Consider the following 17,737-nt stretch of genomic DNA (forward strand, 5'->3'; position numbering starts at 1 on the left):
TTTTATAATTTTTTTCACTCGCTCCCCCCGCTTTCTCTCTAGGCGCTTGTCCAATTCTTTACCAACAGCATTTCCTCCATTCCTACCTCATTTCCATCCTCCCTCCCTCCTCTTGCAGACTCTCCTGCTTTTAGCTCTGGGGCCCTCACTTCCCACTCGTTGGGGCCGAGCTGGTGCCTGTCTTCTGTTCCGCGCCGAGGGCGTTGGACTTGGTCACACTGCCAGGGCAAAAAGAAGGGCACAGAGGGGGAGCGAGCATCAAGCCGTGCCCGTCGTCAAACATTCCTTAGCCTATTCTTCTGACATACAGGAATGGTTGCCAGCTTTCCCCAACCTGGTGCCCTCCGGAGGTTGCTGGGAGGAAAGGCGGGATATAAATCTAATAAAGAAGTAATAAATAAAATAATACAATTCCCATCAGCCCCAGCCAATGCTCTGCTCTGCCTCTTCAAGGTCTGGTCTCCTTTCTGCTTTTGAGTCTGCCCTTCTCTCTCCCAACCCCTCCTAGGGCCCCTTCACCTTTCCAACTATTGCCTTATCCCTTTTCTTCCCCCTCTCTCTCAAAGTTCTTGACTCTGCTGTCCTTTCTCAAGACTTTAGACATTCATCTTTGACAATTCCCTCCTCGATTCGACCAAAACCGTGGTCACCCAGATTTCAAGAGATCTCTGAGCTATGTGTTGAACCTCACGATCTGTCTTCACTCTCTTATATCTTCCTTCTGCTTGTGACCATGTGGATGAGGGGTGGGGCATCTTTTTCAGCCCGAGGGCCGCAATCCCTTCAGGCAACCTTTTGGGACCACATGCCAGTGGTGGGAGGGGCCAGAAGCAAAAGGAGGTGGGGCAATGAAGGCAAATTGTACCTTTGTAGGGTAGGCTGGTTTCGTCACACACTCAAAACTCCCTTCTTAGTCCTGCATCCAAGGAAGGAAGAGTGCAGAGACACACCCCAGCCAGGGAAAATCACTCAAGGAGGGTGTGAAGCTGGGCTGAGGAGGGGTACAGCCTGGGGTGAGGGTGAGGGGCTGGGGAGGGGCGTGACCTGCGAAGAATCCCAAGAGCCAGACAGAGAAGCCACATTTGGCCCCCCTGGGCCTGAGGCCTCCCACCCCTGGGGTGAGCCATGCTCTCCTCTGCTTTTTTACTATGGGGGGGGTCTCTTACCCTTTGGTGCAACAAAAGCAGGACAAAGAAAAAAACAAAACAAAAACCTGGGACATCTGTGGAGTGAAAGGTTACAGGATTTCAGCAGGAAGGTCCAAGACATGTCCCAGCTGGAAACAGAGCGGATGATGGCCCCCCGTCCTTTGCAGGCAGACACAGTATTGAAAGAGGGATTGCACATAAGAGCCCCCATGCTGTCATGAGCAGAAATCACAATGAATGCTCAATAAAAAGGACAGGGGGTATTCAATGCTAGTCCTACTCAGAGATGACCCACTGACGTTAATAGAGGTGACTAACTTAACTTCATTAATTTCAGTGGGCCTACTCTGAGTAGGACTTAGTGGACGACAACCCAAAGTCTGGAGGAAGGGCCCTGAGCAGGCACTCCTTAAAGAACAACCCAGGACATCCCGATTCACAGCTCATGCTTTTAACTGCTATGCTACACGGCCTGTGAGAATCTGCCCCCTCCCTGATCCTTCACCAAATTATTCTTCCAGGGGTCATTGTTGGGGGCGGGGTAGGGTGCCATTTATAAGCAGCAGAGGGCTCTAGTGCACAGGAAGCCTGCTCTGATTCCCACCCCCGCTCTCCGTACTTGCGCGTGGACAAGTTCCGCTTTCTCCTCCTCCATCTTCAGCTGGTAGCGCAGCTCACACTCGCTTTCCTCCTCCGGCTTCGACATCTTCTCGTCCGCGTTGGCGTCACTCGCCATCCCCACAATCTCCATAGACTTGAAGGAGACGCTGCCGCTCGTGTGGATCTTCGTCTGCCGGGATGTGGAGTGGCGGTGGTCCACGCTCCCCTCGGAATCCGAATCGAGGGACGGTGAATCATCTGACTTGCTTCTGGATCTGTTAGAGGAAAATGGGCTGAACGGGAGAAGGACGCAAAACTCTCGGCGAAAAGGGGATGTCATCGGCATACTACCTTATACTGAGTCAGACCGTTCATCCATCCAGCTCAGTACTGGCAGCACTGGCTGGCAGCAGCTCTGCAGGGTTTCAGGCAGGGGTCTCTCACAGCCCTACCTGGAGATGCCATCGGGGGACCGAATCTAGGACTTCCTGCATGCCAGGCAGATGCTCTGCCATTGAGATGTGGCCCTTTGCCAAATGTCTTGGACTACAACTCCCATCAGGAAGGGGGGGCAGAGCTTTGGGGCAGGGCAGTGACCACTGTGCACAGTCTGGTGGGTTTTCCAGAAAATCTCCAGAAAGCTGCCTCCAATAGAGGAGACAGACCATAACCATTGTGGCTGATAGCTATAGAGAGTCCTCCATGAATTTGTCTAACCCTCTTTTAAAGCCACCCATCCTGATGGCCATCACAACATCAAAAACATTTGCTGGGGGTGGGCAGACGCTACTTGGAAGAGAATCAGGCTCGGGGAAGGAATTCCACTTTTTCCTGCTCTGCTCCTGAGGAAAATCCCTCCACTGAAGCGTTGGGAAGAGATCCCCACTGGGGTTGCCGGAGGATTTCCTCCCAAGGGAAAAAACAGCTTCAGAAGAAGGAATTCCCCTCCGGACCAGAGCAGGGAAAGAAACGGTGAAATTTGCTCCCCAGCCCTGAGATCATGACCAGCCCTTCTCTCTCACCAGAAGTTATTTGCCCCCCCCTTTTGAAATGTGCATGGCTTTAAGTCAGTGGTAGCGCATCTGCGTTGCATGCAGAAGGTCTCATGTTCAGTCCCCAACAGCATCTCCAGGTAGGGCTGGGAGAGACTCCCTGCCTCTGAAATCCTGGAGAGCAGCTGCCAGTCAGGGTAGGCAATACTGACCTTAATGGACCGATGCGTCTGACTCAGGATAAGGGCGCTTCATGTGCTTGCACGGCTTTCCCCCTCCTTATTTGGATAAGGCACATTTGTCTTCTGAAAGCATCCCTCACCTCCCTGAACAGCCTCCACCTCTTGCATTCCCGCCACAGGCCAGTCACCGCCAGGTGCACACCTGGAAGGGTGAGGCTCACCTGTACTTCATGGCCTCCAGTCTCTCCAGCTGATTGACCATGATCTTGTTGCTTTCCTGCAAGATGTGGTACTCGTCGCTCAGCTCCTGGTACCGGGCTCTCAGGGTTCTGAGCTCCTCTGCAAAGCAGACCCGTGCAAATGAAACACAGCACCGTTTGCCACAGCCCAGCAGGACCTCTTAAGACTATCCAGCTGATTCAAGCCTTCAAGTGGAAGGTGCTTTGCAGCCTTCCCCCAGCCTGGTGCCGGATGGTTTGGACCAAAGGTGCTTAATTTGCAAACAGGCTCTTGAGCTTTCTCAAACGGGTTGTGGCCAACAGGTTTCTTTGTTTGGTTTACTTATTGGATTTTCCCCAGAAAGGGCAAATCCAGTTTAAAGGGGAGGGGGGGATAAAGGCTAGAATGTTGGTGCCTACAATGTTGTAGAATCATAGAATCATAGAGTTGGAAGGGGCCTTGTAGGCCATCGAGTCCAACCCCCTGCTCACAGCAGGAAATCCACAGCTAGAGCAATCTCCATTGTGTGGATGCTCCAAAAATATGTATGCATGAGGAGCACTAATCCCACGATAAACACTCATCTAGAGTCACCCTTTAATTCCCATGAGCCCCAGCCGGCATAGCAATATGCTTAACGTCAAAGTCCGTTGTTGTACACTCACTTGGAAGTAAGCCCTATTGAAAATCCAGTCTGCCTCTGTGCTGGAATTGCTTTTTAATATGTTTTTAAACCTTTTTTTAAAAAAAACAATATGTTTTTAACCTTTTTTAAAGATGTCTTGAAAGCTTTTTAAAAATGTTTTGTTTTAATGTATTTTAAAGTCTGTTTTTATGATGTTTTCGTGTGTTTTTAGTGCTTTTGTTTGCCGCCCTGGGCTCCTGCTGGGAGGCGGGATATAAATCAAATAATAAACAAACAAACTAATAAAATGGAGGATTTATTTGTTGTTGCAATTGTTGGCTATTATACTATGATATATTTATTTTTGTTTTTAGCAATGTTGTAAGTCGCTTGGAGACCTTTGGGTGACAAGCAACTAACAAATTAGTATTTCGGAGTGCAAATGAAGAGGACAGGGCTGTAAAAGAGACTAGTTACACAACGATGTCATTAAAGCTTTTAAAGATATAAGGTTTTTAACAACAACTCTCATAGCAGTAGTTTGCATTTCCTACAGGCCTGCCAAACTGTAAAAACACATGGCAATACACCAAAGAGTCTCTCTACCCCCAATTAAAATACGCACACAAATATACTTCCCAGAGTTTGGGTCAATTACATGTCATGGTATTTCTCTAGGGAAGCCTTCCCCATTCTTCGGTTCACAGACATTATTGGACTACGACTCCCTTCAACCCTGACCATTGACCATGCTGGCTGGTGATGATGGGGGCTGTAGTCCAAGGTGGGGAAGGTGGCCTGTCCCAACCTGAGACCCTGCGGCTATTTTGGACTACAGCTCCCATCAACCCCAGCCAGTACCATTAATGGTAAAGGATGATAGGAGTTGTAGTTCAACATAATCTGGCCGACCACATGGACAAGCCGTAAATGAAGTGAGTTCAGGGGTGTTACATCAAGACCACTGATGCTGTAAATCAGCCCAAAGTACCTTGGAGCCTGGCCACCTCTTCTGAAGCACTGGAAAGCCGGTCGTCAAAGTGCGTGACAACAAGCATCTCCGGAGCAGGTTGGCTGTCTCCAGTGCCTGGTCCTTTCATGTTGATCTCGGCACGCAAGGCCGTGACCTCCATGTCATACTCGTTGTGGACACGCTGCACCCGGTCCAGCTCAGCTTTCAGCCGGCAAATCTCCTCCTGCAGCCCGGCGACCTCATTCTCATGCACGGCGGCAGCCTCCTCCGCATCCAGACGCAGGCTGTGGATCTCCTCGTTGGTCTCCCGCAGTTCCCTCTCGAGGCGTTCGAGCTCAACATCTTTCACTTCTTGCAGAGAGTCAAACTCGTCCTTCAGGGAACGCATCTGAGCTAGATGGGGGGAGGGAGAGAGAAGGGTGCAAGGGGGAAAAGAGAAGTCAGGGACTCTAGATTACTTACAGAACAGGAGCGGGGAAACGTTTTCAGCCAGAGGGCCACATCCTCTTCTGGCCAGACCTCTGGCAGCCATATGACAGTGGTGGGCAGAGACTAGGGATGGCTGAGAATTTCGATTCAGTTCGCATTTCAAGCAGAATTCGCACTTTCCAAAATGATATGAGAAGCGAAACAGCCATCCTTCAAAATTCGCATTTATTAGAATTTTGAAATGCAGTTCGCCAACTAAACAACATTGACAAAAATGCATATATTAGGGGAAAGTGTGCATAAAAATGAATACATGAGTGAAAATATGCAAAATGGCATGAAATGATTAGAATTCTTTGAGAGTGTCAACAAGCATATAGATAGAGGTGATCCAGTGGACATAGTGTACTTAGACTTTCAAAAAGCGTTTGACAAGGTACCTCACCAAAGGCTTCTGAGGAAGCTTAGCAGTCATGGAATAAGAGGAGAGGTCCTCTTGTGGATAAGAAATTGGTTAAGAAGCAGAAAGCAGAGAGTAGGAATAAACGGACAGTTCTCCCAATGGAGGGCTGTAGAAAGTGGAGTCCCTCGACTTCCGGGAAGGGTGACTTAGCCTGTGCCTGCTTTTGAGACGGGCTCCTGCCTCAAAAGAAGCTTATTCAGATATATCAGTCAGATTTTTTTTTTTTTGACTGATTAAACTTCTCCCGGGTAGGGAGAAACGAAGAGATTAACCTCAAAGCCTATTTTTGTTGGGACGACCAGATCTCATTGATTTATGGGACGAGGTCCAGCCGACGAAGGTGGGACGGATTTTTAACAACAAGCTCTATCTGATAAAGCGAACGTTCATCTTGTCTTCTAAGAGAGAACGCACTAACAGGCAAGCACCCTTCTTTCTATATTTTTCTTTTACTTGACTTAAATTGTTGCTGTTTAAAAGAGATTTGCCAGATTGATCGGTTTTTGACATCTCACTGGGGAGCCATAACTTCTCTCTGCTACTCACTAATTAATAGCTTATCTCTGTTTTTGTTGCAAAAAGCTGTCCTGGATTTGCATTCTAAAGATATACACAGAAGAGGGATTTCTATTCCAGATTTTTATTTTGAAGAATATTATATTGTCTGAGACTACTCTCTTTTTGGTCTATTTTATTTTGACGAATCTGTTTCCTGACGACCGCCATTAATTGTTTCGATCCTGGGAACTGCATTTTGTTTACTTAAGCATGGAGAGATAAGGCTGTCTGCTCTGTTTATACTGTGATGTCACCAAGTTTGGAGTATTAACCCAATTGTTGCTGAAATAAGAAGTGGTTTTCCTATATTTTTCTTTTAAAATGGCAATTAAGAAAGTGGCTGAGAATCTGGAAATAACTATGTTTCAGAAAATAATGGATGAGATTGAGATAACGAAACAAAACCTGCGACAGGATTGTAAGGAGCTGAAAATTGAATTGAGTAAAATGAAGCAGGAGATTAAAGATATAGGGGTCCCTGTGAGAGAGGTGACCCTGGAAGGGGTCCCTGTGAGAGAGGAGACCCCGGAGATTGGAACAAACGTGGAACAGGAAAAAGATTTGGAGTCTATGGACTTTAGAAACAAAATCTATTGTTTGGAGACACAGGAGATTAAAGACATAGGGGTCCTTGTGAGAGAGGAGACCCTGGAGACTGGAACAGGGGTCCCTGTGAGAGAGGAGACCCTGGAGACTGGAACAGGGGTCCCTGTGAGAGAGGAGATCCCGGAGATTGGAACAAACGTGGAACAGGAACAAGATTTGGAGTCTATGGACTTTAGAAATAAAATCTATTGTTTGGAACTCAATGTTATCTCTGAAGAAATTAATGAAGATTCTAGAGATAAAGTTATCAATGGCATGGATAATCTTCTGGACTGGAATGATGTGATGGAGCCCAATATAGAGAAAATCTATGGAATTAACTGCAGCCATGTGACAATGGAAAAACTTTCAAGAGATGACCCAGTGTATTTTGAAAAAAAGAACAGAGATATGATTTTACAGCAGTATTTCAGCAACCTATTTAGAATGGATGGCAAGAAAATATTTGGGATAGAGGTAATTCCCATCAGACTCTTACTATATGACTATGGCTTTGACAGCAAGATTATTATGGAATACTGATAATGGAAGATTGGATACTGAAATTACTGGACTTAACAAGACTACTGAAGATGGAAGATGGAAAATGGAACTAATAGGGATAATAGAACAATGGCTACTGAAATTACTGAACCTAACAGATTCTGATGTGATGGATTAATTGAAATGTTTATTTTGACTATGGTTATGACAATAAGATTATCATAATTAGTAATGAGATGGATTAATCGATATGCTTATCTGGAAAAAAAAATTGATAGATATATTTCTTAAAGAATTGAAACCTCTCTTTGACTTTTTGTGGAAAGAATAAAGTAATGTTTATGAGATTTGATGATTAAGTAAGATAACTACTGGAGGAAAGTGATTTTATAATATGACTTAAGAGACAGGATTGTTATATATTATAGACTTATAACTGATTTGATCTTTGACAAATGGGAAGTCAATATTTTACTCTTTATTTTTTATTTTTGTTTTTTTTTTTTTTTTTTTTTTTTTTTGTTTAACTATTTTTGATTTTGTTTTTTGTCTTTGAATGTTTTATGATTTCGTCTTGTATGTTTTATGAAAATCTGAATAAAAATTATTGAAAAAAAAAAAAGAAAGTGGAGTCCCTCAAGGATCGGTATTGGGACGTGTACTTTTCAACTTGTTCATTAATGACCTAGAATTAGGAGTGAGCAGTGAAGTGGCCAAGTTTGCTGACGACACTAAATTGTTCAGGGTTGTTAAAACAAAAAGGGATTGCGAAGAGCTCCAAAAAGACCTCTCCAAACTGAGTGAATGGGCGGAAAAATGGCAAATGCAATTCAATATAAACAAGTGTAAAATTATGCATATTGGAGCAAAAAATCTGAATTTCACATATACGCTCATGGGGTCTGAACTGGCGGTGACCGACCAGGAGAGAGACCTCGGGGTTGTAGTGGACAGCACGATGAAAATGTCGACCCAGTGTGCGGCAGCTGTGAAAAAGGCAAATTCCATGATAGCGATAATTAGGAAAGGTATTGAAAATAAAACAGCCGATATCATAATGCCGTTGTATAAATCTATGGTGCGGCCGCATTTGGAATACTGTGTACAGTTCTGGTCGCCTCATCTCAAAAAGGATATTATAGAGTTGGAAAAGGTTCAGAAGAGGGCAACCAGAATGATCAAGGGGATGGAGCGACTCCCTTACGAGGAAAGGTTGCAGCATTTGGGGCTTTTTAGTTTAGAGAAAAGGCGGGTCAGAGGAGACATGATAGAAGTGTATAAAATTATGCATGGCATGGAGAAAGTGGATAGAGAAAAGTTCTTCTCCCTCTCTCATAATACTAGAAGTCGTGGACATTCAAAGAAGCTGAATGTTGGAAGATTCAGGACAGACAAAAGGAAGTACTTCTTTACTCAGCGCATAGTTAAACTATGGAATTTGCTCCCACAAGATGCAGTAATGGCCACCAGCTTGGATGGCTTTAAAAGAAGATTAGACAAATTCATGGAGGACAGGGCTATCAATGGCTACTAGCCATGATGGCTGTGCTCTGCCACCCTAGTCAGAGGCAGCATGCTTCTGAAAACCAGTTGCCGGAAGCCTCAGGAGGGGAGAGTGTTCTTGCACTCGGGTCCTGCTTGCGGGCTTCCCCCAGGCACCTGGTTGGCCACTGTGAGAACAGGATGCTGGACTAGATGGGCCACTGGCCTGATCCAGCAGGCTCTTCTTATGTTCTTATGATAAGCAATGGCTTGCAAAAATTTGTACCTTTGTCAAAACTGCCTACAAAAATGTGTTTATTAGGAGAACTTTGCACTAAAATGGGGGGTTTTCATGAGGATTTTTTAAAAAATCGGAGATCGCTATAGAAATGTAGAGAATGGAATTTAACACTGGAAAAATGAGAAACGGAGAGAACCGAAATAGGCAGATCTTTCCATCCCCAGTGGATACAGCAATGAAAGTGGAGCAATGAATGTCGATTTTCCCTTTGTCCTGTAGGCTAGTTCCAACACACCCTTGCACAAACCCCTTGGTATCCTCCCTCCAGGCAAGCAAGAGGCCTGATCAGAGTTCAAGGGCATGTTCTAGCCAGGCAAAAACATGCAAGGAGGGTGTGAAGCAGGGCGAGTGGCCTTGGGAGAGTCTCAAGGGCCAGACAGAGAGGTTTAGGGGCCGCATGCAGGACTGAGGTTCCATAGCCCTGTCACAAATATACCTGTATTATAACCGTGTTCCAGATGAATTGGAAGGCCTAAAAGTTGGCCTACATTCAGTAAGGAGTCACCCAAGGCGATTTACTGACCTTCAGTTTAAGATTGACACAAGAATGCCTATTAACAATAAGAGCCAATTGAAACCTCCACGTCCAGGGAAACTATTCTTAGCGGCTAGGTGGCTAAGGGGAGCCACTTACCAGGAGCACATTGCGCCTCTCTTAAAAGAGCCACGCGGACTGCCAAATTTGCTACCGGGCCAGCTTTACAGTTTTGTTGATGGCATATAAAATCCTGAACAGCACAGGACCAGGCTACCTGAGGGAATGCCTCTTCCCGTATACACTCTACCCTATAGCTCGAAATCTGCAAGGGAGGCCCACCGGATCATAATAGAGCCTGCAGGAATCCACCTTGCAGTGGTTAAGGAGAGGGCATTTTCTGTGGTGGCACCTCCCCTCTGAAATCACCTCCCCTCTGGGATCAAGCAAGTGCCAACAGGGTTGTGCTTCAGGTACTCACTGAAAACTTACTTATTCACCCAACCTTCAAGGCCCATAAGTAATGATTGTTGCATTTTGGTCAGTTGTGACTGCTGCTGTATTTGTTTACTGCATTTGTTTATTGTACTGATTTTGATGAAGTTATATTTTAGATAGTTGTAAACTGCCTGGATATTTTTGAGTTATATCAAAATATTTTGAGCATTTATCAATCCTCACAACCAGTTGGCATCTGTCTTGGATTGGACTTGATTTTATGCAAGTGCTGTTGTTTTACATTGTTTTATCATTATAGTTGTGTGTTTTCAATTGTTTTTATACGTGCAATTGTTTTTAACTATTTTTATATACGTAGCTTTTTATATTATTACATTGTAAATCACTTCAGGATGCTTCATGGGAAACGATTCATAAATGATTCTAGATTACCAGATTCTGGGAGAACATGCAAGAGGAGATAATCATCATCTTCATGTTTTCTTTCTGAGTTTCCCATCAGCATCTGAAGGGAATGCTGGACTAAATGGAATTTGGCCTTATATTCTTATTTTAACTGTGTTGATGGAGCCACTGATAGAAAGGACAGGGCTCAGTCCAAACACAGTTAAAACAAGAAATAAGAATATTCAAATACAGAGTTTGAATGTATACCTTATAATTGTCAAACCTGTTCGGATACTTATTTGGACATACGGATTCCCTACATTAATTTATATGTTTACATCAAGATCGATGGAATATTTTTATTTATGTCAGCTAACCAGCTTTCTTTCTTTTCTGTGATATTTGCCAAAATAATGTTTTTAAGTGTACAAGATGCAAGCTAGTAGTACTAGTAGTAGCTGTAACTACTCAATGATGATGATAACAGTTGGGTTGGGCCAGCCCACGTGACTGAGGCATGGAGAGAAACAGCAGCCTGATGCACAAACAAAAAACAGCTTTTCATAGAGGGGTGGGAGGTGAAGCGGGTGAGAATGCTGCCCTGGGCTCCTGCTGGGAGGAAGGGCAGGATATAAATATATTAATAATAATATTATGTCTGCAGATCAAACAATTATTGAAAGCCCAGGAGCAAGGGGCAGCGAAAAGAGTTGGCAACCCTCACCAGGGCTGGGACTGGGAGACAGTTGGGTAGGGTGGGTCATTGATCTGGAGGGTGATGTTGGGTGCTGGAAGGGTGCTTCCGCTTGGCCCTTCAAGCTGGTGCGATTCAGGTGCCCCTGTGGCCAAGGGTGACACCAGGCAAGCCTGGCTGGATGTTTTGGGGAGGGCGTGGGGAGGAAGCAGGTCTGGCAGACGAGGCTGCAAGGCCGCTTATGGCCGTTGTGCTGTGCTGGGGCTGTTGACCCAGGCCTGGTTGCCATGGCAATGCCCCCATGCCGGCTCTCCCTCCCTCCTTCCCTTTTGGGCCCAGGGGAACTCACTGCCTATAGAGGAGGAGGCTCCCAGCTCCATGGCTGCGGTCAGCCTGGGGCTCCCGGCGGAACCGCCTGGCTCAGCCCCTGTGCCTGGCCCGGGGGGGCCCTGTGGCCCTTAAAGCGGCGGAATCTCAGAACCTCCAAAGGTAGGCCGAGGTCTTGGCGTGACTCCTGAGTGGAGGGCAAAGGCACACATCAGGCAGGGCTGGGCCTGCTATGTTTGTGTGTGTGTATGTTTGTGTGTACAGGCCCAAATTAAGTCTGCACAGGCAGCCTGCAAATGCACAGAGGATATATTTACCGTTCCTGTTGAGCAACTGTCTCCAGCAAGGAGATCTGTGAATCTAGGAAGAGGCTCGGGGAAGACAAAACAGAGGGATGCAGAAAGAGGCAGAGAAGGACTGACAGGGCCTTCAGGATGACTACCACCACCAGCACAAAAAAGAAAAAAAAAGCCTCCTGTGCTTTTAACTGCTCTGTGGTTCTGAAGAAATTCAACAGTTTAAGCTGTTGATGGAAAGCCACACCTGTTGGATTTCTGTCTGTCCCACAGCTCCTTAAGGGCACAGGAGTCCTTCCAGGAAGAAAAGGGCAGCAGCTCTGCAGAGGGCTGAGGGGGCCTTGTGAGGCTTGAGACCTTACTCTGGAGGGCCAGCCTCCCAAGACAGGTTTGTGCATGGTGTGGTCTGTAGGTGATACTTTTTCAATCACACTGGCCACTAGTTTATGTTATTTTAAAAATTATTACTCAGAAAGGTTTAGAAACAACTGTTAAAGAGCTCTCTATCCAGTATACACAATAAAATTGTGCATAAACCACCACTAAAACCCACAAAATGCAAATATACATAAAGTAATTATTATTCAAACGGCAAAATAAAACCAATAAGGCTTTTATAGGTAAAATAAATTATATGTCTGGACAGGCTTGCTGAATTAAAAACAGTTTCAGCAGGCATCTAAAACAGTATAAGGAGGGCACCTGCCTATTGTCAACAGGCAGGGAGTTCCAAAGTGCAGTTCCTGCCACACTAAAAGATAAACTCCTCCCAGACGTGGAATGAACATTATTATCTTTATGAAAATCACCTGTACATCTTTATGATAAGCATATCTGTTCTGGAGAACTCAAAAGTCTGCCGCTCCTTTGTGACATTTTGATCTGTCCCAAATAAAGGCATCGCCCAACTGTGGATTTTGATCTGGTTTAGGTGCTGGAGAAGACTTAATATGCTCTTGGTAAACAGGGGCAGTCCTTGTTTTTTGATACCTGTCTCTGGGAAGTCACTGTCCCAATTTTCTGTCTAGTTTTGCCCCTCAAAATTACTTTATTAACATGTTGTTCCTGTGACTTGCAGAAGTGGTAGTTCACCAGGGGTCACCTTGTTCCCCTCAGCGCCAAAGCAGATGCAATGTGAGAAGTGAGAGATTGATTACTAGATCACCCACCTCCACACTACACATTTAAAGCACATGTCTTTCCCTAAAGAACCCTGGGAACTATAGTTTACCCCTGACAGGGCTACAATTTCTAGCACCCTCAACAAACAATTCTCAGGATTCTTTAGGGGAAGCCATATGCTTTAATTGAGGATTCTTCAGGGAAGCCATGTGCTTTAGTAGCTGAACAGAGGGGAGTGAGGTTGATCGGGGAAACAACTTGAGGGGCAGAGTTAAAACTTCCTCCCTTGCACCAATGCACCAATCCAGTCCCCACCACCAAGGGGCCTACAGTAATACCTTAGTTAAGGAATCCAGGAAAGAAGCTCCTTTTAACTAAGACTTTTTTTAAAGGTGAAACTGACCAGCTTTGCTTTGCTATGGATAGACTTTCAAGCCTGTGCCTTTGCTTCAAGGTGAAACTGACTAGACTTTGTCTTTGCTATCAATAAACTGATAAGCCTGTGCCTTTGCTTTGCTAGGGTGAAACTGACAATCCTATGTATTTGCACTCAAGAGATCTCTTGCTTTCTCCTAGGGTTAGGGAGGGAAGGATCCAATATGATTCGGGGAGTAGGAGGGGAAAGGAGAGAGGGGACGGGGGGAGAGGAGGCTGCAGGGCAGACATACTTTAAAGCCCCTGTTGAAGCTGCCCCCACCATCTATGAGTGGGTGTAGGAACCTATCCCTATTCTTTCCATGTTATTCTTACTCTGGTACCAAAGTTTCTGTTAAAGAAGGAATGTCCAGGAATGCATCTACTTTGTTAACTGAAAAATACTTCAAGTCATCCAATGAGGCAAGGAGGGGAGGGAGATAATAATAATAATAATAATAATAATAATAATAATAATAATAACAACAACAATAACAATAATAATAATTTAATTTATGTGTCACCTATCTGGCCAATGGCCACTCTAGGCAACGTACAAATCAGTTGCAGTAAATGCAGCACAATAAAATACACATAAAATACAATATAACAAGGAAACAGTAAATAGGAATGATAACAGTTCAGAGTAATAGGCAATTAGTCCTGAAAATTAACCCTCCCCGGAAGTCCCAAAGGCCTGTCTGAACAGCCAGGTCTTCAAGGCTTTGCGGAATACATTCAGGGAAGGGGCATGCCGAAGATCGTATGGGAGGGAGTTCCAGAGAGTGGGGGCCGCCACTGAAAATGCCCTCTCCCTAGTCCCCACCAACCTAGCTGTTTTAGTTGGTGGGACTGAGAGAAGGCCCTGAGTGGCTGATCTTGTCAGGCGGCATAATTGGTGGCGCTGGAGGCGCTCCATCAGGTAAACTGGGCCGAAACTGTGCATTCTTGCTTCCAATGTACTTATATGTAAATGCATGTGCTTAAGTCTAAGACACCAATATCGTAGCTTGTCATTGCGTACTGCAACTGGTATGGTAGATTCTGAACAGTTGATAATATTATAGGACAATACACACATTGGATGGATGGATGGATGGATGGATGGATGGATGGATGGATGGATGGATGGATGGATGGATGGATGGATGGATGGATGGCAGAAGCAAATTCTGTAGTGGGTCAGGCACCACTGGTGGGATGATGCCACGGGGTGACTCCAAAGGGGAACTGCTTAGGGGAGTACTGAGAATGCAGGCCGAAGTCAATAAGAACATTAGAACCTGCTGGATTGGGCCAATGGCCCATCTAGTCCAACAACCTGTTCTCACAGTGGCCAAACAGATGCATATCTTCCCCTCAATCATTTATCCCACACTTGTTAGTGCATTTTCCCATCACTTTCCTAAATGCAAAACGTTAGGAAAGTCTATAATAAATAAGAAAAATAATAAATAATAAAAATCTCTCTCTCTTTAAAATGGATTTGTTGCACTAGGGTAACAGAGCACTTTAATCCACTTTTAATTGCACAACCCTAAATTTCTAGTATGCTATCAAATCCCTCTGGCAAAATAGTGACACTCTGGAGGCAACCTAGGAATGTTTACCAAACGTGTCTCCATTTTCTTCTGTGAAATGTAGGAAGGCGTGAATGACACACAACACTGATGTCACGTTTCACTCCATGCAAACTATGCATGCTTATCAACTGCATGAGAGAAAGGTTCAGTTATTTCTGCAGATTAGGGTATACATAATCTGTAACATGATCATTTAAAACTTTTGCACCTGTCTCATGTTTGTTGGAGGTGGCCAAGCCCACACATGTTCCACTTTCACTGGACCTGATGCCCTTCCCTGTGAGGAAATAGTACACTGAACTAGAACTGATGTTTTAATGGCTTCACTAACAACCCAGTCCAATTTAACTGTCGAAAAACCTATGCCACTCATGTTTTGTGCTGGGCAAGGGGCATCCAAATATAATTATGACATCAAGATGCACATAATCCATTGCAAGATTAGCTCCATTATGCTTTGGAACGTGCTGGCTGAATTATAAAATCCAAAAGGCATTTTAATGAATTCAAAGAAACCCTTGTATGCAATAAATGTAGCTTATTTTATGTCTCCTGAGTACATTTGCCAACAACCTCTAGCTAAGTCTAATGTAGAAAACCACAATGAACTTTCACAATAAATCCAGATTATAAAAAATAGACAGGAATCCCTTATCCATTTATGAAGTGGTCTATAGTCTGCAGAAAATCACACCACCAGCATCTTTGTTCAATAAGTACTCCTACACAGCCTAAAGGCTGACAAATTTTCTTAAACTTCGCTCAACTGCTGACTGAGCAGACTCACAAATATCACGCTAACTCTTCTTAGAACCATTTAATGGTGTGATCATGACTGGTTCAGACGCAGCTCTAGGCTCATTTGGTGCAACCCCTATGATTACTTCCCTGACCAAACACATTGGTCCCCCTTCTTTTGCAGTCCCTGGATAACGAATTTTGCTCATGTGCAAAGGGGTCCTTAGCTCCTCAATATTCTCCTCTGCACTTGTTCCAGTTTGTCTGCATCCTTCTTGAAGTGCGGAGACCAGAACACAGTACCCAAGATGAGGCCTAACCAGTGCTAAATAGAAGGGAACTAATACTTCATGTGATTTGGAAACTACACTTCTGTTAATGAAGCCTAATATAGCATTTGCCTTTTTTGCAGTCACATCGCACTGCTGGCTCATATTGAGCTTGTGATCAACGACAATTCCAAGATCCTTCTCACATGTCGTATTGCTGAGCCAAGTATCCCCCTTCTTATAACTGTGCATTTGGTTTCTTTTTCCTAAGTGAAGAACTTTGCATTTATCCCATTTGAATTTCATTCTGTTGTTTTCAGCCCAACGCTCCAGCCTATCAAGGTCCCTTTGAAGTTTGTTTCTGTCTTCCACGGTATTAGCTGTGCCCCCCCAATTTTGTGTCATCTGCAAATTTGATAAGCATGCTCTGTATCTCCTCATCCAAGTCGTTAATAAAAATGTTGAAGAGCACTGGGCCCAGGACCGAGCCCTGTGGTACCCCACTCGTTACTTCCACCCAGTTTGAGAAGGAACCATTAATAAGCACTCTTTGAGTACGATTCTGGAGCCAACTGTGAATCCACCTGATAGTTGTTCCATCCAGCCCACATTTAACTAGCTTGCTAATCAGAATATCATGGGGCATTTTGTCAAAAGCTTTGCTGAATTTGAGATATATTATCTCCACAGCATTCCCACAGTCTACAAGGGAAATTACCCAATCAAAAAATGAGATAAGATTAGTTTGGCAGGATTTGTTCTTCATAAATCCATGTTGGCTCCTAGTAATCACTGCATTGCTTTCACGGTGCTTACAGATTGACTGCTTTATAATCTGCTCCAGAGTTTTTCCAGGGATTGATGTTAGGCTGACTGGTCTGTAGCTCCCCAGTTCCTCCTTTTTGCCCTTTTCAAAGATAGGGACAACATTAGCCCTCCTCCAGTCATCCGGCACTTCACCCCTCCTCCATGATTTCACAAAGATAATACACAGCAGTTCTGAGAGTTCTTCAGTCAGTTCCTTCAATACTCTAGGATGCAGTTTATCGGGCCCTGCCTATTTGAACTCGTTCAAAGTGATTAGGTATTCCTTGACCATTTGTCTATCAATCTCAAGCTCCAATCCTGCCCCTTCTGCTTCATGTTTCCCAGGAGTGTCATAAAATCTCTTTTGGGGAGAAGACTCAGTCAAAGTAGGAGCACTTCTTTTTTTTGGCATCTGTTATCATTTTGCCATTCTCATTGAATAGCTGAACCACCATTTATTTTCTGTCTTTTACTATGGATATACCTGAAGAAAGCTTTTTTGTTGCTTTTAGCATCCCTCGCTAGCCTCAGCTCATTCTCAGCTTTAGCCTTCCTGACGCCATCCCTGCAATTCCGTGATACCTACCTGTACTCTCCCTTTGTCATCTAAATGTCATCCAAAACATCACATTCTTTCTCAAGGCATTTGACAGAGCCTACAGAGGTGCCTATTTTCTTGCTCTCTGCCGTACCACGAAGATAGGAACATAAGAGCATCAGAAGTTGCTTTCTGCCAAGTTAGACCCTTTGTCTGGCTAGCTCAGGATTGTCTACAGTTCGCTAGGATTTCACGCAGAGGTCATTCCCAGTCCTATTTAAGAGTTGTCAGGAGTTTGTTCACTTAGCATAAAACAGTTGAGCATAAAACTTTCACCAGAGATTGGAGGGCAGGCAAAAACTCATAGCCACACAGAACATAAGGGACAATCTGCGGCTTTACTGTTGCTTGGAAACAGTTTGAAAGCTTTTGCTATTTTTATTTGCATTTTTAAACTGTCGTAAAACCACCTCACAAACGCCCTTCTGTGGAAAGTCGGTCTATAAATATCACTAAAAAAAAACTAATACATTTCAAACATCTACAGCTCCAAAAGTATTAGTTTTG

The 17,737-nt window shown here is 44.5% G+C and overlaps 1 protein-coding gene across 2 annotated transcripts in view; it reads right to left on the reverse strand.

Annotated features, from left to right (window-relative positions):
- CCDC136 (coiled-coil domain containing 136) overlaps positions 1-17,737 on the reverse strand; it is a 46,232-nt gene that overhangs the window by 12,553 nt on the left and 15,942 nt on the right. The window contains exons 4-7 of one of the 2 annotated variants that reach the window (XM_061582647.1): positions 4,758-5,132; positions 3,144-3,261; positions 1,768-2,023; positions 87-218 (exon numbers count right to left, since the gene is read on the reverse strand). In XM_061582647.1, the coding sequence (XP_061438631.1) occupies positions 87-218; positions 1,768-2,023; positions 3,144-3,261; positions 4,758-5,132 (881 nt within the window). The remainder of the gene's footprint in view (positions 1-86; positions 219-1,767; positions 2,024-3,143; positions 3,262-4,757; positions 5,133-17,737) is intronic. The other variant, XM_061582648.1, reaches the window with a different exon arrangement.

This window comes from Rhineura floridana, chromosome 8 (genome assembly GCF_030035675.1).
Source record: "Rhineura floridana isolate rRhiFlo1 chromosome 8, rRhiFlo1.hap2, whole genome shotgun sequence".
Classification (NCBI taxonomy): Eukaryota; Metazoa; Chordata; class Lepidosauria; order Squamata; family Rhineuridae; genus Rhineura; species Rhineura floridana.